The 24277-nt window shown below is 42.3% G+C and overlaps 1 protein-coding gene across 9 annotated transcripts in view; it reads right to left on the bottom strand.

Annotated features, from left to right (window-relative positions):
• Positions 1 to 360: 360 nt before the first annotated feature.
• Positions 361 to 24277, bottom strand: part of KHK (ketohexokinase) — a 40794-nt gene continuing 16877 nt past the window's right edge. For 6 of the 9 annotated variants that reach the window (XM_029596306.1, XM_029596307.1, XM_029596310.1 and 3 more), the window contains 5 exons: positions 14982 to 15054; positions 12530 to 12676; positions 10059 to 10147; positions 6163 to 6320; positions 361 to 5828 (listed from right to left, as the gene is read on the bottom strand). In XM_029596306.1, coding sequence (XP_029452166.1) covers positions 5743 to 5828; positions 6163 to 6320; positions 10059 to 10147; positions 12530 to 12676; positions 14982 to 15054 — 553 coding nt within the window. In that variant the 3' untranslated portion in view covers positions 361 to 5742. The remainder of the gene's footprint in view (positions 5829 to 6162; positions 6321 to 10058; positions 10148 to 12529; positions 12677 to 14981; positions 15055 to 24277) is intronic. The other 3 variants (XM_029596311.1, XM_029596314.1, XM_029596312.1) reach the window with 2 other exon arrangements.

Here is a 24277-nt window from a genome sequence, read left to right as displayed (position 1 = left end):
GATTCCCCTTTGCTACTCTGTATACTAGATTTTTCTTGAGTACAAAAAAAAGGGGGGGGGGGCTGGCTTTTGACCCTCCACCCCAGAGACTAATTCCCCATCTATCATCTGTATATTCTCCTGGGCCCCTTTTAGTGTTCCATCTTCTTATTGAGCCCGCCTAAAATTCCCGGGGTTTCCCTCACCTATCCAGTCTGAGGGAACTTCTATATGTTGGGGAGCCCCCTCTAACTCCACGACTGCCTCTAAACCTTGGGAATAATTATACTTTTCTATCCCACTGCTAACACCATATGTGATGCCCTTGGAGCAGTCTATGGTTGGAGTAGGCCGCAAAACAGACCAGGCTGGAGAATGGTCTGCTTTTCATCAGTTTATTTTAAAAATCACATAACAGAACAGAAGCAAATGGCTGCTTACCTCAGCAGACTGACATGCAAAGCAAAATGTCCAGAACAAACACAACATTGGATTGCAGCTTCCTTCTCCTTCCTGGGGCCTCTAACTTTCTCAGGGCCTCACTTTTGTATCCCTTACCTCAGGGAAATGCCCCCACCCGTGGATCCCTTTCCTGTCTGTCTTAAGGTGGACCGGGCCAGATAGCTGGAGCCGGTCCGTTAAGGCAGTCTTGAGGCTTTCTATCACATACACGTTGTGATTTTCTTTTCCCTGACTGTACTTTTAATGCCATTTTTCATATAAAATCTATTATAAATGCATACTTTTTAATTGTGTGGGAAGAAGAGGATATGCAAGGCTGTACAGTTTACAAGGCAGACTTCATCCACTGGGCCCAGTAAGACACAGCTCTTTGTCCTCCATGCCTGCTGGAGCCAAGCAAGAAATATCAATTCTCTTTCTCTTCTGGGCCAGTGATAACTGATTTTCTATCTTCTCCACTGGGTCCAAAAATGACAGCAGAAGAAAAAAGGGTGCTAGCCCTCTCAGAGGATAGAGAATGCAGCTTGTACAAATCTTTATGTTGTTTCTGTTCAGAGAGAGTACTCTTATCTTATGTGTCATTCTTAACAATAAAAGTAATACTGAGGCTTTATTTTTAAGTGTATCTGTGGATTGTTGTGAATAGTGTGTCGCACACGTGAGCATTGGCCATCAGATGTGACAACAGGAAAAAGGTTGAGAACCATGGGGTTTAGAGCATAATTGGAGGGGATAAAGGGTCTGTGCATTTATCTCATAGAAACATACTCCTATTGAGTGGTGGAAGATTGTTTGGTGTGCAAAGTGATTACTAAGTATTGGAATAGATGGTTTGCTTTCTGTCAACCCAGAAGAACCCGTTGGGTTCCTAGAGTAGCCCATGGTTACTGGCTAACATGGTACTAAAGCGGCTTCTTGTGGAATTAACATTCTGTTCTGCTTTATCCGAGCATGCTCCAGTGTTAGTGAGGCAATTCCTTGGAGAGCACTGGAATAAGCGACTTCTCCACCCAGCAACTCTGAGGATTCAGCTCCCCATAGAGTACTTCTAAGCTGCAGGGAAGAAAATGCCAACATTTTACTGGGACTCCTCCTGCTGAGGCATGCGGCAACGATCCTGTGCGAGTAGCATGGGGCTATGCTAGTTCCACCGATAATGAATTCTCAGAATTATGAGCAGCAGTGCCCGATATTGGATTATTAAATGGCATCCGACGTTTTTACATCTACATATGTGCTGGTAGTTTTGGAGCTCTACTAAATACATCAAGGTGGAACCTGCACTTTCTGTATTATTCGTGTGCAAGTAAATAAACAATAGGATTGGACTCTGAGTGAGTGGTTTTAGTTGGAGTCGCATGGGAGCATGGAAGGTGAGGGGGCCAGGATGGAACGTACACCCAGAATAATTTTCAAAGGGAAATGTAAATATAACATGCTGTCGCAGCACTTTTCAAAAACTTATTTACCCGCTTTAAGTGCAAGTTAAAAGGGAGTGAGAGAAGGGGAAAGAAGAAGTGGCAAAAAGGAATAAGAAAGAGGAAGGAAGAAGAAAGGGAAGCAAGAGGGCATTAGGATGTTTGTATGAGAGAGAGAGAGAGCACATCACACAAATACACCCGATCCCCCTTCCACCCAACACTTCTCTAGCTAGGCAGATATTGGGGAACCGGGAAAGATGGGGCAAGTTTGCTTGGGGTGTGGTAAGGTTGCCAATTTTGGAGAAATCTAGAAAGAGTATCAATAGAATATCTGCCACACGCTGACACTTGTAGAAACCCCTCCCCAGCATTTCAAGTCACTGAAAAAGTCAGACATGGTTCCCTTCTCCCCCCACCAAAAAATTATTTTGCAGCAACGTGGCGGCGTAACCTAGTGTTTAGGGCAGTGGGCTACAAACCAGGGCTCAAATCCCACTGACCTCATTGTGACCTTGGGCAAGTCACTTTACCCTCCATTGCCTCAGGTACAAAATTAGATTGTAAGCCCTGTGGGGCTAGGGAAATACCTGCAGTACCTGAATGTAATCTGCTTTGAAGTGCTGAAAAGCAGAATATAAAATTCTACAATAAATAAAACTCCAAGGGTCTTCATCTCTCCCTATCCCATCTCCAGCTCAGTACACATTTGGATATTTGAAATGTTCGAGGTGGCCGTTCTGTCGAAATGTTTGGGGTTCCCCCCTGCTCTAGATCATTCCTCAAGTATGGTTAAATCACTCACCTTTCCCACTCCTTCCAGGTTATCTACCTTTTTCCGCAAAAAACATTTGCTGATAGCTCTTCCCCACTATTGCTTATGAAAATGTGGAACAGAACCAGACTGAGGACCAACCCTCTGAGATAAAATATCTGGGTATTCATAAATGCTCTTGATAAAACTTCCTTTTACAAACTTACTGGCCGATGCAATATCGTGCACGCAGGCTAGCGCATAGCTTAACTAGTGATTGGACGTGCGTTTTGGATGCATTAGGCTAACACTTGATATAATAAGAGGATTAGCACATCTAAAACATGCGTCCAAACTCGCGCTTCGCTAATAGCACTCATCACATGTAAATGTCTTGTTGATGAGGCTAATAGCTATTATCCTGATGCAAAAAATTGCCATGTGCCCAACGCACACTTTTGAGCACGGCAAATTAGCCGGTGTTAAGTCTTGGCAGGCGTCACGTGTTCACTAAAAAACAAAAAAATCCTGCTTTCTGTGGTTCTTTCTACTTTTAGTATTGTTGTGATACTAAGTAGGAGGAACCACAGAAAGTAGCAACATGAAAAAATTCTTGACGGCAACCAGCTTCAGAAAACGGAAGCTCAACATACCAGCATCCGTTTTCCTAACCCATGGCTGTGTGCGGTTAGGAACATGGACACTCATAAATTAAGCGTTCCTTTTCCTAACCCATTGCTGTGCTCACAGCCATGGCTCCTGGGTTCCTGATGCCAAGGACACACTAGGGACGCACAATTGATCCCTAGCGTGTCCATTTTAGCGTGGCACCTCATTTCCATACCGGATTGGAGGTCCAAGAGACCTGACTGTGCGCATTAAAAAAATGGACGCATGTTTTCAGGTGAGGCTTATTGCATCGGCCCTGTAGGTTCTTAAATGCTTAAAAGCTATGTTACATCCTAGGAATTTGTGATCAGGCTTGCAAGCCTGTGTACTCATGTGGATTACAGCATCTCATTATGATTAGGACTTCCTAAATACTTTCTGAATGTTCTTCAGTTAGTACAATATGCCACGGCGTGGAGAATGTTAGTCTTCCATATTTTGAGCATATATCCCCTTATCCTTTCTAATCTTCACTGGCTTCCACTATGCTGGTAAATCACATTTAAGATCCTTGTATTAGTTTTCAAGGCATTACTCAAAAGTCAAAGCTGTACCTGAAACCATTTGAACTTCCATCTCTGTTTATACTCAGTGCCGCCTAGAGATCTCCAGGGCTGATGCTCTTGACTGTACCTCCCATTCAAACAATTTGTTTGACGTCGACTCGATCAAAAAGCAGGGGCAGTGGCGGCCCCACACTCTAAAACCACAGTTCCTGCTGAGATTCACTTATCAAATTGCTATCTAACTTTTCGGCAGGTAGTGAATGCTTTCTTGTTTGAACAAGCCTTCCCTTCGTCTATTACTTAATTTTGCTTCTCATTTTGAATCTTGTGTGTTTATGGATCTGTGGGCTATAAACATTTTTAAGTAACTAAATAAATATTGGGAGCTAAGAGCATGCCTCCCATAGAGATTTGGATGGCAAGAGTTGAGGAGATGCAGGGCCAATAGAAAGAGTATTAGGCACCCAAGGTGAACAGTAAAGCCTTGTGGCCACCCCTATCCTTCCACCCAGTCACATCCTTCCCCCATACAATTCATTTACAACAATTTTACATGAAAAAGGACATCCAAAGTTCAATTTTCTAATGTAAAAATATCACAACAGCATGTATATTATAGTTACAAGCAGTGCTGTGCTGCCAAAGAGAAAACCCTGCAAAAAAAACCACAAAAAAACAAGACACTTATAGAACTCACATGGCAGAATACTGGCACCGTGTCTGCAATCTGCATGTGGCAGCACCTGTGATTAGCATGGGTACTAATTAAACGTGATCTTTGGGGCATCGTGGATATTATTGTACCATGGCTAAGTAGGTGTGACATGAAACAAGTGTTTGTTACAACTAGAACAGCCCTGGATCTACAGATTACATTCTGTGGCCCCCACTGGCAAGAATCTTGAGACAGATTGGACTGTGTTCTTCTAATATTTATGCAGGGTCTATTTCTTTTCATATTTTATGGTTTGTGATTTGTCCTTTAAGATCCCATGGGCGGGAGTGGTTTCAACAATAGCTTTAAAATGGATGTATCAGTCTGATGACATTAGCTCTTCTTTGCAGCCTTCTAAAACAGCAGTATTGAGACCTGTTGGTAATCATTGGCTAATCCCTATTTGTTTGAACACTATAAAAAGAAAAAATGATGAAGTGAAAAAATTTACATTAAGGACATCCATGAATAAAAAAAAAACCAAAACCCAAAAACATTTTGTACTTGGTTTATGGACTGACAGATCCTTTTAGAAACAATTTTGGTGATTACAGTTTTGCTCTTTTACTTCACATTCTATTCTGCTGGAACACCATATAAACATACTTTTTCCTATGCGACTGGGGAATGATAATCTTGGTGTGGACTGTTGTAGCTTGATCTAGCTTGCTGTTTGTGCAACCTTGATACCCTTTATTATTTTACACGTAATTCCTCCTAAAAACTAGTACAAATTATAGTATAGGCTTATAAAGGTTACACCCATGTAGCTCTACGGCTAAGCTATGACTAGAACTAGTCATCACCTAATCAAAGTGCTCATTTTTCAAATTAAATTATCTGCCAATACTTTCCATGGTCCCTTTTGTAAACTGCAATATGTGCATGTATCAGTAGACAACAAAGTAGCAGCATATTTTACCAGCTCGCACAAGGTATGCATCCAGGAAGGAATTCACTGCATAGCAAAAATGCATGGCTCTTTGATATTACTTTGTGGTAGATTTTTGCAAAGTCTTTGTTAGTGTAGTGGGTACTTTTCCATTAGCATTAGGGAAGATGTCAGAATTCATCTGAGAGACATTTTCCACTGTTTTATTAAACTGGAACCAGGCAGGTGAGTAATAGCTTCACAGGATTCCACAGATTCTTCCCTGGGCCTCAGATAGATTTCATTCAGGTTCGCTTGTAGTTGTTCCATGCTGCAATACAGATAATCCTGGTGGCTTCCTGATGTCCTCAGATAAACCCATCAAAGCCTTGGACCCCACATTTCCTTCCAGCAATCTGACAGCCAAAGGTCAGTGCCTCCTGCATGGTCTTACCTGTCACAAAAAGAATAACATAACACTCAGTGTGAAGAATAAAAGGGAAGAAGGGGAGTGTGCACTCTCCAACAATAAACCTTGTTCATTATAAGAATTGGCTCTGAGCTCCCTCACAACCAATGCCTCTAACTCATTCGAGAAGTAGCTGTGCGCTTACCCCTCATTCACTGTCATCCTCTATGCCAAATCAGTCCTTACTAAACCATTTCATAGAGAAGGCAGCGCTTGGTGAGAGTGTGAGAAATCAATCTTCTACGGCAGCACCATGGCAGGAGAGATTGGGACAGGATGGTTGATAAACAGCCCTAGAGCATACCATTCGGTCTCTTACCTGTAGACAGGGCATAAATTACAGATGCATTAAAAGTGTCTCCGGCTCCCAGCGTGTCCACGATGGTGTCCGGGGGAAAGGCATCTGAATGAATCACTACCCCATCTGGACCCATTGCATCTGCCCCTTTCTCTGCCCATGCACAGATCAAGTAAGCCCTATGGACACAGTGCAAGTATTCAGTCAACATTCTTTCTAAACTACACAGCCTCACAAGAAAACTGGAATCTACTTTACCAAAAGTAGACAATGGGCTTGCATATGCCCCAAGAGCATGAATATCTAATAAGCAGGGCAATAGCCTCAGCAGGGAACAGATATCATGTGGGATTCAGTAGCTACCTATAAGACTTGGGCTGTAAGTAGTCAAGTTATTATGTTGCTTGATTTTTTACTGCATTTGCAGAGGGCAGTTTGTGTCCGGCAGCATCTCCTATAACAAAGGATAATTTTGCCTCAAGAGTACAAGAGTGAGGCTGCTCATACACCTGGGTCATAAGTATGAAGAGGCCTTTCCTATCACACCAGGCTCACAGCAACTTGGGGGTGGTACAACATAACTTGCAACCTAGTTTAGATCACCATCCCATGCAGCTCAATTGTAAAGCTCTGGTATTTATGGTAATTCACCGAAACCTGGTTATTTTCAGTGGTGGTGCCACCAATGAGCCAACGTTATACCTCTCTGTGTTACTTGGTGTTCCCTCACTAAGGGAAGCTCATCTTCAGAGAACGAGAGGGGGAAGGCTTTTTCAATAATTGCTCCTGTGACTCTGTATAAACTTCCATGCTATAAAGGATTGGGTTTACGTTTAGAAAGACAATCAATCGCGAGCTGATTTTGTGCTGCATTGCAGATGGAGTGAGGGGCATATAGTTGAGTAGATTGGTTGGAGGTGAGATGGTTTATGCTGTTTTATGGGGTTTTAATTGTTTGCATTGTGCTGTACATTGCCTCAGGTGGTTTCATAGAAGAAATAAATAAATTCTGTGGATCAGAGGTAGCAAAGAAATGAATGCCTTCGAGAGGTAAGGAAATACACAAGATCTTTCTAGCTTAACCAGAAGGAAAAATCTTCCTCCTCCCCCCCCCCCCCCCGAGACCCCCTTTTACTTTCTTAACCAGAAAGTTGCTGGCTCTCAGCTTGGCTGAGGCATTTCCTCACATCCTGATGAGAGACAGCGAATGGAGCGGTTACAGGGGAGAGAATATAGAGCGACAGCTATAGAAACTATGATACGGGCTAAAAAAGAGAGGGGAGGAAAAGTCAGTATGGAGGAGAGGAAAGACAGACATCAGGAGAGAGACGAAGGACCACAAGTGAACCACCCCAGGATGCCATCTGCTCAGTCCCTCTATCTACATCGCTCTTATTAGTAAGCTTTACGTGCCCCACAAACTGCCTTGAGAGCTGCTCACAGAAACATGCCGGCAGAAAGAGACCGTATGGCCTGTCCAGACTGTTCATCCTCCCAACTAATTTAGCTTTACAATTCCCATCACCCCCTCAGAGGTCTCCTGTGTTTATCCCATGCTTTCTTGAATTCAGATCTCGTTTTTGTCTCCACCACCTCCACTGGGAAGCTGTTTCCTGAATCCACTACTCTGTCTGTAAAGATTACTCCCGAGTCTACCCCCTTTCATCTCATCCCATTTCTGTTGAAAGAGGTTCAGCTCCTGTACATGGAAGCCTTTCAGATATTTAAATGTCTTATATCTCCCCTGCCTTTCTTCTTGGGATTATTACACTGTCACCCAGAACCTAGCATTTCAGGAACACAATGCTGCTCACCCCTCTTCTACAAAGAGAAGGCATGGCAGGTATTAACTGGAGAGTCTTACAGCTGCCATTTATTGATAACTGATGGTCTGCTTTTTTTGCACATATGTTCCCAGTTATAGATACTGAATCACTAGGTTTACAAGAAAGGAATTAACCAAAAGCCCAATTCAACTCCAACTGCACTGCAAGGATGTTGACAAAAAAAAGTGCCACAGGCAGCTTTGCCATTGGTTAGCTCCATAACAATTAAAATAATATAAAAACCTCTCTGTCAGTCAGTGCCACACTTAACAATGAGAACATAACTATTTCATTACATTTTCTACATTCAGGATGCTCATACAAGAAGCCTGAGGGATAAGTAAGCTGTTGGTACACAGAAGGATAAGCAAAATTTGACAGAATACATTTGGACAGCCTAACACTTCTCCTGAAAATGTATTAAAATGTCCCAGCTGAATTCAAAATGCCCTTAACTAGGACATCCTTTGTCTGCATCAAAGAGATACTATTGGTAGTTAATACTTCTATATCAGGCATGTAGATTTTTGCACCAGTGATCAGGACAGACTTTTAACCCGCTGCTTCTCAACTATGGGCGATTATGTCTTTCAAAACAAGTAGGGAATGCATGTAGAGGTGTGACTTCAGAAATAATTTCCAACATATATTGGGGGAAGGGGTGATGATGGCCGGGTGTGTATGGTGGGTGAGAAATGTGTTTTGGGGAGCATGGCTGTGTTTGTAGGTAATGAACAGGGTTGTGAGGGTTACGTAGAAGTTGGATGTGCGTGAAGGGATGGTGTACATTTGGAAAGATTTGTGTGTGGTGGGTGGGTGGGTCGGTTATATGAGGCAGAATCGTGTTTGTAAAGGAAGCTCTGGGGTGTCTGTATGTGTATTTGTAGGTGGGGAATGTGGTTGGGGGGGGTGTAGTTAGGGTAATTGTGTGTGCATAGAGGGATGAATTGAGAAGCTGCATCATTTATTTTCCCTGTCTGTGGTGGATGCGTGTGTACTTCAGAAGTGCCTTTCTGGGCCAACCTTTGCCAGCTGCTGCCAGTATTTTCTCTGTCTCTCTCTGCGGCCATGTTTTGGTAGGGTAGGGAGAGGGTGTTTGGAATGAAGTGCTGTTCAATATTCTAATAGTGCAAACTGTGTGAAATAGCTTCCCACAGAAAGCAATGGGTGCATGGTTTTGGAGGCTCTAATGTTTCTGACTTATCTGAAATATTCACATTTTCTTCCTGCATGCCAAATTAGGTTAGTTTCTATTCCTTTTTTGGAGCGTTATTATGCCTAATTCTTTTCAACATTCTTCACATTGCAAAGCATACAAATATGAGATTATTCTATTAAAACAACTGAAATTGTGATGCTCATGGCAAACATATCACTAATATTTTTGGAGGCATAAGATGAGCAAGAGAGTGACCATTAAAATGAGGATGTCACTCTCCAAGCAAAGGTGAATGGAAAGGTCTTTCTGGAATAAATATAAGACTTAGATTTTTAAAAAGCCTCTATTTTTGACTGTGAAAATTCAATGTACTGTTGAGAGTATGTAGAATATTTTATAAAGAAATAAGTTACATATTTAGCTTTAATTAATAAGCACTGAAAATATTATATGTAAATGTGAAAGGTTCTATGTATCATGCTATACTGGAATTTCAGTGATCATTATTTCTATTACAGTACAATCAGGGATAAATGCTTGCATAACTGACATAAATATCATACCCAAAGGATTATTAAAAAAAACTCAAAAAAAACAGGTACTCTCTGCTGACCTTAGCTTAGTGGTGAAGCTCATCCTAGCCTCCGTCTCTTCCTGTGCTCCGCCCCCTGGGGACAGGTGCTTCCTGGTCCCTACCAGGGAGCCGTTCTCCACTGCTCCAGGACAAGGGTCCACCTCCAAGCGCAACACCTCACATCTGGTGATCACTCTAACACATCAACCTTCTCTCCTTTCTCTTTCACACTTCTGCTGGAATGCATTGTATGAGTCACTTGTATTTTCAAGCATCTTTCACACACAGCAATCTCACCATTCTGAAAATCTTTCACGTCCTTGCTCTGTATCTAAAAGTTTTCTAGATAGTGCCTTACCCGTTTCGTACGCGGCTATAGAGTCCTTTCAATGTCTCTGGTGCAGAATCAAACCCAAAATGCTGTGCCAAATCCTTGCTGACAAACACCTTTCAGGAGAGAAAAGTGAAGTGTGAGGGGAAAAGTGAATTACATAAGAATGTAAGAAGAGCCACTGATCCCAGCATCCAGTCTCCAACAGTGGCCATTTCATGTCACTGGTAGCACCCAGCAGATCCTAAGAGGGAGATCAATTTCCTGTTGATCCCTCCCAGAAGGGCAATAAATTCCACATCTGAATTGTGTGTTGGCTGATAAAAGGCTTTCTTAAACTTAATTATTTTTATATACCAACATTCGATCAGAGATATCAGATCAGTTTACATTCAGGTACTGTAGGTATTTCTCTATCCCCAGAGGGGAGGCAATGGAGGGTAAAGTGACTTGCCCAAGGTCACAAGGAGAAACAGCAGGACTTGACCCCTGGTCTCCTGGTTTGTAGCCCACTGCTCTAACCACTAGGCTATTCCTCCTCCCTTGTTTTCACTCCCCTTCCTGTTAGTTTCATGGCATGTCTTCTAGTCTTAGAATTATTCAAAAGTGTAAACAACTGCTCCCTATTAAACAATCCACATCGAAATTTATTATGAAGCAACATTCCTCCAAATTTCTGCCCATTCACTTTTACAATATTTTTTTTTTTTAACAAATGAGAGAACAGTAAATGCCACTGGATTCTAATACAGGTCAAAATCTCCCCGATTATTCCAAAAGCGGAATACTACTTGTGCTGTAATGTCCAAAGACAGCCTTCACAACTGATGTCCTTCTAGAGCTGTCACAAGGGGTCCAAGTCCAGGAACAGGAGCCACATGACGTTTCAGCAAGCTCTAAAATACACAGGGCCTAGTTTGAAGGACTGGGGGAAACGAGGGGGAGCAAAAATACTCTGCAAGTCGGTTTTCTTGCACAGTTTTGTAATAGTGCCTCATTTGCCCATGAATTTTATTTCCTGCTCTTCTGGAAGGGAAAGTGCTCCTTTATTGGAGCAGACTGGAAGGGAACTGGGAAAAGGCCTAGTCCATCGCCACCCCCTTACGCACGTGCGCCAATATAAAAATCGGGTGTGCATGGGTAGTGGATTTTATAATATTTATGAGTTGGCGTGCGCATGTTATAAAATCGGCGTGTCCATGTGCGGGTCTTAAAATTTACCTTTATGGGGTAAATTGCTACTATTGTAGCAATTTTCAAAAGCCATTTACCCGCGTTACGTGCACTTGTGTGGGTAAATCCTATGGACAATTCAGTGGCATACACTGTAGCAAATTTTCAAAAGCCCACTTACATAAGTGCAGTGCATTTACATGTGTGAAACCCAATTTTAAGTATGTAAATGCTTTTTAAACTCGGGTTGCACGAACAAATCTACGCCCGAGCATAACTTTAAAAATCTACCCCAAAGGAAACAGCCAGAGTCTGCCTCCTTATTCCTCCTGGCTGTTTATCAAGCTATTGTCACACAAGTTACCACATATGGTGGAAGCAGTGGGATATCCTGCCTAAGCGGGAAGCACGGCAGGAGCCCACAGCCACAGGATCAGAAGGAAAAAAACCAAAAACAAACAAAAAAAAAAAAACTCTTGCAAGTTTTTTTCTTTTCCCTGGGACCTCCCAATTCCACTCACCTAGCTGAAGCTACAACAGGTCAAGGGCCTGAACAGGCCAGCAGGTTTTTTTCCCCTCCCCTTTCCCCGGAGAGATATCCAGTTTGGAGGCAACTTGGAAAGCAGGAAAGGTGGAGCATGCGATCCAGTTCCTGGCTACAGGGCAGCAGCAATTGCAGAATGCCCTACAAACGCAAACTGACCTGCAGCAGGCGCTACGATTGCAAGTTACGGAGCAAAACAGTGCCCATGCAGGTAGCACAGGCCATACAGACTGCTATGACCAGGCCACACCTTGCTTTACCTAAACTAGCTGAAAGGGAGGGTAATTTTCAAAAAAGGTTTTCTGTGAGTAAAGCAACGTTTTTATGCAGAAATGGCCTTTTAGAAAAGTACCTGCCTGATATGCTGCTAAAACTTATACGGATATGTCCTGTTCGCACTTAATTTTACCAGGACTGAGTAGAGGTTGCTCCTGGGATAGGGGGTGGGCGGGCTTTCATACTTACACTTTTGCATTTCCAAAAGGATGTGCATAAAATTTCTCAAAAACATTTCTGCGCGCAATGTAGCAGGTGCAATTGTGCGTGGGTAGTGCCGGTGGGATAATTTTCCAACAAGGAAAGAATTCTGACATACGTGGACTTTCTCTTTAAAAACTGGAGCAACTTATGCGCATATTTGCCATCTAATTTATGCGGGGCTGTTACAAGATACCAGATTTGTTTTGCTGATCGCTCATGCCAGAGGACAACGTTCATCTTAGTGAATCGTGTCACACTGGAAATGCACGCACGGAGGCCCCTCTTATGTTTAAACACTTACTATATCTCCATGAGCAAACAGCTGGTGCAGATCTTCTCTGGTTTTTTCAATCTCTACAGAGATGGTGATTTTTTGGTCCGCTTGTAAAGTCTGGTTATATTCTTCCACAATCTGAATCATCTTTACCTGCTCAGCTGCATTCCTCCCCTAAACCCAGGAGAGAACTAGTCAGAGCGAAAAAGAAAAAAAAAGCAAGCTGGACAGCAATGGAGCGTAACACGGGACATCGCTAGTGGGAATAAGGACCAAGTAGCCGAATTATAAACTCTGACTGGGTTTAGTGCCAGCAGAGAGCATGCAAGACATGGCTGCAGATCAAAAGTAAGGCATGGCAATAGTTAGAAGGGGCAGGACCAGTGAGCTGCATTATACATATAAACACCAGTAGGACTGCCAGATGATTAAGTGATAAGGGACAAGCTGGATCAATCATGAGCTGACCCCCATCATCGGTAGGGAAATTTAGTTCCAATTTCATAAAAAAAAAAAAAAGTTAGCCTGACAATGTCGCACTTACAATGGGCCAAACCCAGATGGAGCAGTTAGCAGTAGGGGACTGGCCCTTACCCATTCGACATGGCCTTGAGTAATGTGGGCATGATCAAGGGCAGAGGGCAGGGTACGTTCACATCCCCTTATAGCAGTGTGGGGCTGAACAGATCCAGCGCAACCGCACTGCCCTGGAATACAGCGCCTGAAGCAACAGCAGGAAGGGCCACAAGAAAGGAGTTCTGTGCACTGTTCCACCTCCCTCCATGAGCAGTCTTAAAAAAAAAAAAAAAATGTGTCCACCATAGGTGGAGCATGAGCAACTCTCTCATGTTGTTTCCCCAAGCTCTTGTAAGGGCTGCCATTAACAGCTGTACACTACAGACAAAAGGGAGACCCTCCCCATTTCTCTTTCACGGTCAAGCAGCAGCTGAAGCACCTCAGGGCCTGGGTTTCTAAGCACACCCTCCCCTCCCCTGAAGTTACACAGTATAGGTTATGCTGGGGAGGGAAGGGCTGTTCGTTCAACCAATAATGCATTGGATGGACTGTACATAACTTGTACATTTTTCCACCTTCTGTAGAAGATCTTTCTGCAGATCATTATTTAAAAAAACAAAAACAAAAAGAAGAATCTGGGAACAACATTTGCCTATGTTGCTGAAACTTATTCCAGGGCAGTGGAAGTACCATGTAATAATCTCACCAGTAGGACCATACACTGAAAGTTTCCCCCATTTTTTGGATGGATAAAGGATGGATCACATATCTCAAAAGAAGCCATTATACTAGCACAAGTCTTTTGAGCTTTTGCTAGAATGTGTCTAGAGGACACAATATTTGAATTCCCTCGTCACCAAGTCATTCTCCTGACTCCCTAGTCAGGAGAAAGAATACAATAGTACAAGCAGAAGCTGGTCAGTCCAAAACAGCAAGCAAATGTCTGTGGTACAGAAATGAAATGATATGCAAGATACCAGGAGGGATGTACTTGTCCAGACAAGCAAGATGTCTTTAGTACTAAACATAAGCTGTTTGGAAAAATCATATAAATAAAGCAATCCAACTACTGGGCTTGCCCCCGAATGGAAAGGGTTTTTCAATTATGTCCAGCATATGTTCTTCCTAACTTGATGCCAAAAATGAAAGGTACAACTGGTGTGGGAATCAAACTTTCTGAATTTCACAGCCCTAAAAGTACTCTGTGACACTATCATCACGTGATTCATTTTAACCAAACCATCTGCTTATGGCAATCATATTACGGCACAGCTACAACTACAGAAAGAAACTGGAGTGAAACGTACTTGTGCAGGCACTGGATGGTGTTGAGATGATCTCATGGACATCAATAAACACAATCATTTGCTCTGTTTGTGTCCAAGGTCCTGAAATCAGTGTTTACAGATGTCCCATAACTAGGGATGTGCATTCGTTAGTTTTTGGACGTCCATTTGATTCATTCGTTTCACATGTATATAACAAACTGCTATTAATCAAGTTGACTTAGGAAATAGCCACTGTTATTACTGGCATTAGAAGCATGGGATCTACTTAATGTTTTGGGTACTTGCAGCATGGATTGGCCTCTGGTGGAAACAGGATGCTGGGCTTTATGGGCCCTTGGCCTGACCCAGTATGGCAACTTATGTTCTTATGAACAGATGAATGTACGTACAAAACAAATGGTATGTACACCCATCTAAAATGCATCCATTAGGTACACACCACTCGTGCATACATTCGTTCATTCATTAGATACGCGATAGGTCTCCAAATGAATGAAACACATGGACACACGAATGCACACCCCACCCACAATTATGCATTTATTGTACACTAATTGGATAGCTGTAAGTTACACTAGCTATATCACAGTGCAATAACCTTTCATAAAGGCCCAATTCTGTTCTCCTGCAGTACATGTAAGCCCACCCTTACTCATGTAATTATAGAAGCTCACCTCCCAGTGGATCCACTTGTACTGTGAAAGGTCCACTTTTTGGAAATCCTGTGCAGTCACATCTGGCAGGTTACTGAAAAGGAGAGAAAGAACAGAGGGAATTACAAATCTGGCACATGCTGAACACAGTAATATGCTGCATGTGTGTGTGTATATACCTGTCACGTATTAGCGTGTGCGAGCACATACATTTTTACATCGCACTGGTACACGTGAGTGTATCCTGCAGAGGTAGAATACTCCAGTCCTCAAGAGCCACAAACAGGTCTGGTTTTAAGGATAGCCAGAAGGAATATGCATAGGATAGATCTGCATACAATGGAGGCAGTGCATGCAAATCTCTCATCCATATGCTACTGTTTTGTTAGTCAGCCAATGGAGGCATGGCATAACAGCTCTGTACAAGAACACACAGTGGGGTGCTGCAGAGGAATTTAAGGGACCTTGTCCCATAACTTTCACAGGATTCTGATAAAGGATTGCCAAAACAGAAGGCTAGAAATGTGAGCTGATGTCCTTGATCTATCTAACATGGAATTGTGTTAGATATACATGTGTGTGATTAAGCAAGTGGCCCTCCTCTTTTATAACCACTTTTGTTAATGCCTACTATTAAGGAAGGACTATGTGTAGTGCCACAGGACATGTATAAGTGATGATTTTGAAACCATGTACTTCTAGTGGCTCTTACCAAAGGTTGACATGGCACACACCCCCCCCATTAGTCTATCCCAGGGGTAGGCAGCTCCAGTCCTGGAGTACCACAAACAGGCCAGGTTTTCAGGACATCCATAATGAAAATGCATGAGATATATTTGCATACAATGAAGACAGTACATGCTAATATACCTCATGCATATTTATTATGGATATCCTGAAAACCTGACCTGGTTGTGGCCCTCCAGGACCAACATTGCCTAGCCCTTATCTATCCTCTGAATGAACTCAACTGTGGTGTGGATGACATGGTCACCTTACTTCCAGTACATCCAGTCTAGTTGCACTGTACATAGAAGAGGTACCACTGTGTATCTATTTGATAGCTCATGTCCTCTATATGATGCGAGCCCAAGGATGCCTGTGACCTACCCAAACCCTCTCTCCTTTAATTAGCTTGCGCGTGAAAGTTATAAAATCGGGGGTTGGTGTGCACAAGGGGGGTGCACACTAGTGCACCTTGTGTGTACCGACGCCCGTGGGCTTCTCCCATTCTCTCCCCCCTAACCTAATCTTCCCCCCCCAGCCCTACTCTAACCCCCTCCTAAATTCTTATCAAACCTTTTGCGCCTGCCAGCATGCGATCCTCCAAGCACAGCGGCAAATGGTCGCTGTGATGGAGGCCTCTGGCCCCGCCCCTGGACCGCCCCTTTTTGCAAGCCCCACGACTTAGACGCGTCACAGGGCTTTACGCGCGTCGCCAGGCCTTTATAAAATAGGCCTGGTGCACGTAAGGCGATTTACATGCGTAGAGCTTTTAAAATCCGGCCCATTATGTATTGTTTGAGAACAGCAAGTTTCACAACTAAGGACATGACATCAAGTCAAGGTATGCGATATGAACAAGACTATTTTTTTTGTCTTTTTTGGTACTTACATTCATGTGAAGCTTTCTTAACTCCTGAATAGATTTTTCTGTAACTTCCTTATAAATATAATATTTTTCAACCAAAATGGTAATACTTTTTTTTTTTTTTTAAATGATCCTTTTTCCTTATGGATTGTATGAAGCTGGTGCACACATGGGCTTTTGAATCCATGCAAATGAGTCAGTGGCACGATTCGGTCTCCATTAGATGAAATAGGCGGTTACCAAGGGCACCAACATTTTTTTTTTTTTGGGATGACAGCAAATCCCTCCAGGTTCCACCTACTTTTAAGGCAAAGCACCACAAGAGGGAAGGTAAATGGATGCCGAGTAGATGTGGAGACACAGAGGAAGCTGGTAGGGTGGGGGGAGTTGTGGAAAGAGGGAGCAGGGCAAATGGAGAAATAAAAGAGGGTCCTGGGGGTGGAGAGAGGGAAAGGATTCAGATCACTTAGGAGGTGGAAAGAGAAGAAGCAGGGCACTGCAAAATGAGGCTTAAAGAAATTTGGATGATGCTGCTACTGTGTAGGGAGTGAAGGAAGAAAGAGAGGATGCTGCAAGTGCGAGGGAGAAGAGAGATAATGGACCAGGGGGGAGATAAAGAGAAGGGAGGCTGGACACTGTGCACAAGGTGTACAGGGAGAGGGATGCAGGACTTGATCAAGGGAAAAGTGAGAGATGGGTGGTGAATGAGGAGAGTGAAAAGTGGATTCTGTGCAGATAATTCACCTAGGGGGCCTAATACCCTTGCACCGGCACTGGTTATGGGGTGGCTTAATTGTGAAGAAACATGTTTGGCATCTTGCCCTTAGAAAAATAGAGAAATCCATACACAGACGCATTTAGCCGGAGAACATAAGAAATTGCCATGCTGGGTCAGACCAAGGGTCCACCAAGCCCAGCATCCTCTTTCCAACAGAGGCCAAACCTGGCAAGTACCCAAACACCAAGAAGATCCCATGCTACTGATGCCAGTAAGAGCAGCAGCTATTCCCTAAGTCAATTTGATTAATAGCAGTTAATGGACTTCTCATCCAAGAATATATCCAAACCTTTTTTAAACCAGCTACACTAACTACATCATCTGGCAACAATTCCAGAGCTTAATTGTGCGTTGAGTGAAAAATAATTTTCTCCAATTAGTTTTAAATGTGCCACTTGCTAACTTCATGGAGTGCCCCCTAGTCCTTCTATTATCCGAAAGTGTAAATGACCAATTCACATCTACCCGTACTAGACTCTCATGATTTTAAAGACCTCTATCATATCCCCCCTCAGCCTTCTCTTCTCCAAGCAGATCAACCCTAACCTCTTTAGCCTTTCCTCATAGGGGAGCTGTTCCATCCCCTTTATTATTTTGGTCAACTTCTCCATCGCAACTATATCTTTCTTGAGATGCGGCAACCAGAATTGTACTCAGTATTCAAGGTGCGGTCTCACCATGGAGCGATACTGAGGTATTATAATATTTTCCGTTTTATTCACCATTCCCTTCCTAATAATTGCTAACATTGTTTGACTTTTTTTTTAAACTACCACGGCACACTGAGCCAACGATTTCAATGTATTATCCATTATGAGGCCTAGATCTTTTTCCTGGGTGGTAACTCCTAATATGGAACATAACATCTTGTAACTACAGCATGGGTTATTTTTCCCTATATGCAACATCTTGAACTTGTCCACATTAAATTTCATCTGCCATTTGGATGCCCAATCTTCCAGTCTTGCAAGGTCCTCCTGCAATTTATTACAATCCGCTTGTGATTTAGCTACTCTGAATAAATTTGTATCATCTGCAAATCTGATAACCTCACTCATCTTTATTCCTTTCCAGATCATTTATAAATATATTGAAAAGCACCAGTCCAAGTACAGATCCCTGAGGCACTCCACTGTGAAAATTGACCATTTAATCCTACTCTCTGTTTCCTGTCTTTTAACCAGTTTGTAATCCATGAAAGGACATCGCCTCCTATCCCATGACGTTTTAGTTTTCGTAGAAGCCTCTCATGAGGGACTTTGTCAAACGCCTTCTAAAAATCCAAATACACTACATCTACTGGTTCACCTTTATCCACACTTATTAACTCCTTCAAGAAAATTAAGCAGATTTATGAGGCAAGCCTTCCCTTGGGTAAATCCATGTTGACTGTGTTCCATTAACCATGTCTTTCTATATGCTCTGTGATTTTGATCTTTAGAACACTTTCCACTATTTTTCCTGGCACTGAAGTCAGGCTCACTGGTCTCTAGTTTCCTGGATCGGCCCTGGAGCCCTTTTTAAATATTGGAGTTACACTGGCCACCCTTCAGTCTTCAGGTACAATGGATGATTTTAAAATGAAAGGTCCTGCTGTTGCTCCTTGTGACCTTGGGCAAGTCACTTTACCCTCCATTGCCTCAGGTACAAAACTTAGATTGTAAGCCCACTGGGGATAGGGAAATACCTACCGTACCTGAATGTAAACAGATGTGATATCTCAGATCGAATGTCTGTATATAAAAATAAATAAAAATTTTAAAAAAAGGTTACAAATTTTAACTAATAGATCTTAAATTTCATTTTTTAGTTCCTTCAGAACACTGGGATGCATATCATCCGGTCCAGGTGATTTGCTACTCTTTAGTTTGCCAATCTAGCCTACTACATGTTCCAGATTCACATTGATTTGGTACAGTTTGACTCATCACCCATGAAAACCATCTCCAGAACTGGTATCTCCCCAGCATCCTCATTAGTAAACAAAGAAGCAAAGAATTAATTTAGTTTCTCTGCAATGAATCTTATCTTCCCTAAAAGCCCCTTTAACCTCTCGGTCATCTAATGGTCCAACCAACTCCCTCACAGGTTTCTTGCTTAGTCAGATACGTTTATCCGGCTAACTAGTCAAGCCGCACAGTGGCTGAATATGGATCTCAGAATATTTCTGTGGCAAAGCAGCAGCCAAGTTTAAAAGGCATTAGCTGTAAGCAGAAACCCAATGAACAGTTTGAATTTTATTTTATTTTATTTTTTTTTTAATTTTGCTGGTTGGCATTCAGTTTTGTAATAGAAAATGTCCTTGAAGCCTTTCCTACTTGTTAGATTTGACTCAGGACTGCTGAATTTTTGTGTAATTACTAAAGGAATAAGCCCACCGCTAAGAATAATGACTTAGGCAATAGTATTTTTATTTATTTTTATTTAAAAGCTCTTCTATACCGTCGTTAGATAACCATCACAATGGTTTACAGCAAGGCATGATAATGAATAAAGTAAGTGGTATAGATTACAATTAATCATGTGCCATCATAGTGCGGTAACAATTCACTTCAATAAACTATGTGTGTACATTAATTTTGTCTGTATGGAGCATATTAGATGGAAAGAATTTAACCTTAATGTGCATTTGTACGTTACAAAAAACAATGTCTAGTTTGGTGCATCCTAATCAATCAACTGTTTTTTTCCTTCTCTTTATAAAAAGCTTGTTTAAATAGCCAGGTTTTCAGATTGGTTTTGAATATTTTGAAGTTTCTCTGCAGCCTTATTTCGAGTGGCATGGTGTTCCATAGCACGGGGCCAGCCAGAGATAGTGCTCTCTCCCTAACTTGCATGAGGCGTGCTGTTTTGACAGAGGAAACAGTTACTAGAGCCTTATTAGCAGATCTCAGGTTTCTTTGTGGGACATGTACGTGCAGAGCAGTGTTAAGCCAGTCAGCTTTTTCATCATGGATTAGTTTATGTATTATGCATAAAGCCTTATATTGAATTCTTTGTTCAATTGGGAGCCAGTGTAGATTGGCAAGCGTTCCTGTAATGTGATCATTCTTTTTTTTGCCAGTCAAAATTCTAGCAGCTGAATTTTGTAATATTTGTAGTGGCCGAATTGTGGATTGTGGTAATCCTAAAAGTAGGGAGTTGCAGTAGTCTGTACTTGCGAATATCATTGCCTGTAAAACTGTGCGGAAATTGTTTAGTGTAAGTAGAGGTTTAAGTCTTCTTAGGATCAGCAGTTTCGCATATCCTTCCTTTATTTTCAAGGAGATATGTTGTTTCATGTTTAGTTCAGGGTCAATTATTACTCCTAGATTTCGTGCTTTAGTTGCTAGCTCAATGGTTTGGTTATTTTTATATATGAGTGTTGGTTGGATGTGGTGTATGTTTTTACGTTCAAGTACCATTAAATGTCTGACATGCAACTTTTCTTTTGAGGGTTTCTTTTTAATCTAGTCAAGCCAGGGTTGCTGAAAGGTGCTGAGCTGAATGCAGTGAAAAACAAAATCCTTCTTTTATTCACACAGCAGGCAGAGCACAGAAAGTGACAGCGCAAGCTTGCCATATAGCCCTGCCAATGTACCTGGGCCTGAATGTGGAGGCACCAGCTCCAGGCATGGAGGGCTGGCTTTGGATTTAATTACGCACCTTTTTTGAATCTGAGATCAAGGCACGTTAACAAGTCAAGTACTGAAGTTATTGTTGCAGTGTCTTTTCTGCTGAGACTGCCACAAAGGGTTCCTGCTATGAGGATATATATATATTTTTTTTTTTAGCAATGTGGACACCTGTGGTCTGACACCGCCAACTCATTTCACAAAGGCCATCCCCTTTTCAGATAGTGACCAGACTCGGATTTGAATGGCTCAGTATCCTTGGATCTATCCACTGAGCCATCCAGTTCCCTTTTGGCTTTCAAGCTGCTAAAGATATTCGATTGGCTAATACACATCTCATTTTTAAGATTCTGAATGGAACCACCATGCAGGGAAAGAAACTGTGAATGGTGTACAATAGTGGAGAATTCTTCAGAATCAAATTTTTTTTTAAACAAGTAGGGACAGAACTAGAAAGAATTTTAGCTTTACTACATTTTTGTTTTGAAGCATTAGAATGATTATTGTGTAGGGTAACAACTAGCACCCTGTCATAAAAGGCAGGCTGAGCCAGTCTTGCATCCAGGGACTAGTAGTTCTAATAAGGTCAATATTGTGTAAGCTGGTGAGTGGCACATTTATCCAGAATAAGTTATGCAAATAACTTCTCACGGATATTTAGTGCGATGTATGTGCACGAGCCTCCTGTTAAAATATACTCTGATCAAGTCACACGTGTAACTTTAACCGGGTAAAGTTAGAGAGCTAGTTTTCTAACCATACATGTGTGGATAACTTTAGCCAGAGTGTGTTTAAATATGTGCACTCACCAGCTAGAGTATAGACCTGCTGCCAGCATGGCTCCACTGACGTCCCTTTTAGTCTGCACAAAACGTATGCGGTTGGAGGGGGTAAAATTTCAGAGCTTGGCTTTTGGGCACAGAACTCAAAGCTACGCGCACAAAAGCTTTGAATACCAACCTCAATATATCTAAGAGAAAAAGAACAGGTTTATTCATGTAATAGGGTAAAAACAAGACTGACTCAGCCTGTCCAGATGGCACGAATCCATGCGACTAGAAAAAAAAACAACTAACTAGAACAGGACCTACAACTAGGATATTGTGCTCCGGTTCAGCCCGCTGGTATCAACTTGAATCTTAGTGTAGCATGACCTTTGGGACTGAAGGTCGAACTTTTATCACCCCCAGATGGTGGTATTACAACATGCATGGTGACACCGTGTTACTGTTTGAATAGCAGCCCTGCTCAGTGACCTGCAGATTCAGCACTATCTACACGGATCCTGGACTCTGCAACAAACAAACTGCACCGCATGATGAAAGCCACCGACTAAGACAAGACTGGGTACTTGCCAGGTTCTTATGGCCTGGATTGGCCACTGTTGGAAACAGGATGCTGGGCTTGATGGACCCTTGGTCTGGCCCAGTATGGCATTTTCTTATGTTCTTAACAAGCAACTCCTTGCTGCCCCTCAAAACAAAACTGCAGCCTCCTGTTTTTCCTCTTTTAAAGTAAAGTATCCAACACATAACGGTGATTACTGCAGAGCAGAGAGATGTAAAAGCCTCATTCTTATTTATTATCTGCCCCTTGATTTGGTTAATTATTAGTTAAGAGTCTGTGGCAGTGCATTCTCATTTTTCAGGTTAGAATTTTGTTTAAACATCTCATGTGCTGTGATCAGCATCTTTCACTTCTGCACATTAACCCTGGGTTAACAGTGGAAGACTCATCAGAAGTCAGGACAATTTTACAGGTCTAACGCGTTACTGCCAAAGCCTCCGATTCAGTTGCAATGGCCAGTCATGGTCATTCCAAGCAATTTGGAAACTTTTGGTGGCAAAATCCTAGACAGAATCCAAAAGCATTCCGAGTCACCCTTCTCCAAAGAATACAATAACCACACAGATGCAACAATAACCTCATATACATTGTGCTGCAAGTAGTATATTACATATGGAGGAGATCATAGAAACACGACAGCAGAAGACGACAATATGACTTAGTCAGTCCATCCACACAAGTGCTCAGCACTACAATCCCTACCACTCCCTTAGAGATCCTCTGTGTTTAACCCATGCTATCTTGAATTCAGATATGGACCTTGTCTCCACCACCCTTTCTGTAAAGAAATGCTTCCTTAGATTACTCAAGTCTATCCCCTTTCACCCTCACTCCATGACTCCTGTACAAAGATACCTCAGAGGAATTTAAAATATCAAAATACCTCTGAGGATCATCAAATATTAAGTACAGATGCATCCACCTAAAGTAATTATAGCACATGTAAAACACACCTACATGCTACAATACTTGGGCACATGGGCAAACTGCCCCCCCAATCATCAAGGAAACCACAGGGGAAATCATGAGCCTGGCTGAAAATCTGGTAGTCAGGGAGCCCGCAAAACAGCAGCAGAGCAGCGCAGACAGGAATTAGCCGTTTCCCCTCCGTCTACTTTTAATAAAAGCTGAATCAGCGGGAATAGCAACCAGACAGGCAACAGAGCTGCCCTGGGGCTTTTCACCAATCGTTCCTACATGACTAGCCCAACTCTGAAAGGGTCCCAAAAACATTCAGGGGAAGCTGCAGTCCTTATTTGTCAGCAGAGAATCAGATAAGGTCAGCAGGATTAAAACATTCATGGAATGGATAACTGGAAAACAGGGAAAGAGAGAGGTCTGCAAGCTAGAGGGTCAATTAGGAGTCCTCCCTCAAGTCTTTGGCTTTTTGAGTTGCAGCTTCCACAGAAACATTGAGCTTCTGCACATCTCTCAAAAGGTAAAGCAACAGGAGTGGCTAATGTGCCTGAAAAGTGCGGATGCAAATATAATTTAGCATTATTTATGTTTTCAAATCACCTATGTACCCTACACCTATTGTAGACTCAAATTCTGCTGCAACACTCTTTGAATTCTTCTGTTGGAAAAGCAGAAGATAAGATGAAGCTGATGAAGTGCATTCCTGACACTTGGCAGCCAGCAGATCTTGGGTTTTAAATGCTCTTCTCTGCTGTCCTGTATGTTAGGGGACTGGTGTGCTCTGAAGATCAGAGTCAAAGCAGGACAAGCCACAGAGATCTGGATAGACCCGAACCACTCGCTCCAGGACTCCTATCTGGATGCAAGGATTTGAAGGCTTGCAACTGAATAAGGGTTGCTCTGTCTTTGAATACTTTGCACAGTTTAGAATGAATCTGAACCAATAAAAAAATTTTTTAGAGTCAGATGTGAAATATGTCAAAACAGAATGATTACCTGAGTCAATCCAAGTCAAATATTTACATTTCCGAGCCCTGTTCTTCATGGCTTGGGATGCACTTCTAAAGTG

This window comes from Rhinatrema bivittatum, chromosome 3 (genome assembly GCF_901001135.1).
Source record: "Rhinatrema bivittatum chromosome 3, aRhiBiv1.1, whole genome shotgun sequence".
In the NCBI taxonomy this organism is placed as follows: domain Eukaryota; kingdom Metazoa; phylum Chordata; class Amphibia; order Gymnophiona; family Rhinatrematidae; genus Rhinatrema; species Rhinatrema bivittatum.
The sequence above is the reverse complement of the archived record's forward strand: the minus strand, read 5'-3'. Positions and strand labels throughout refer to the sequence as shown.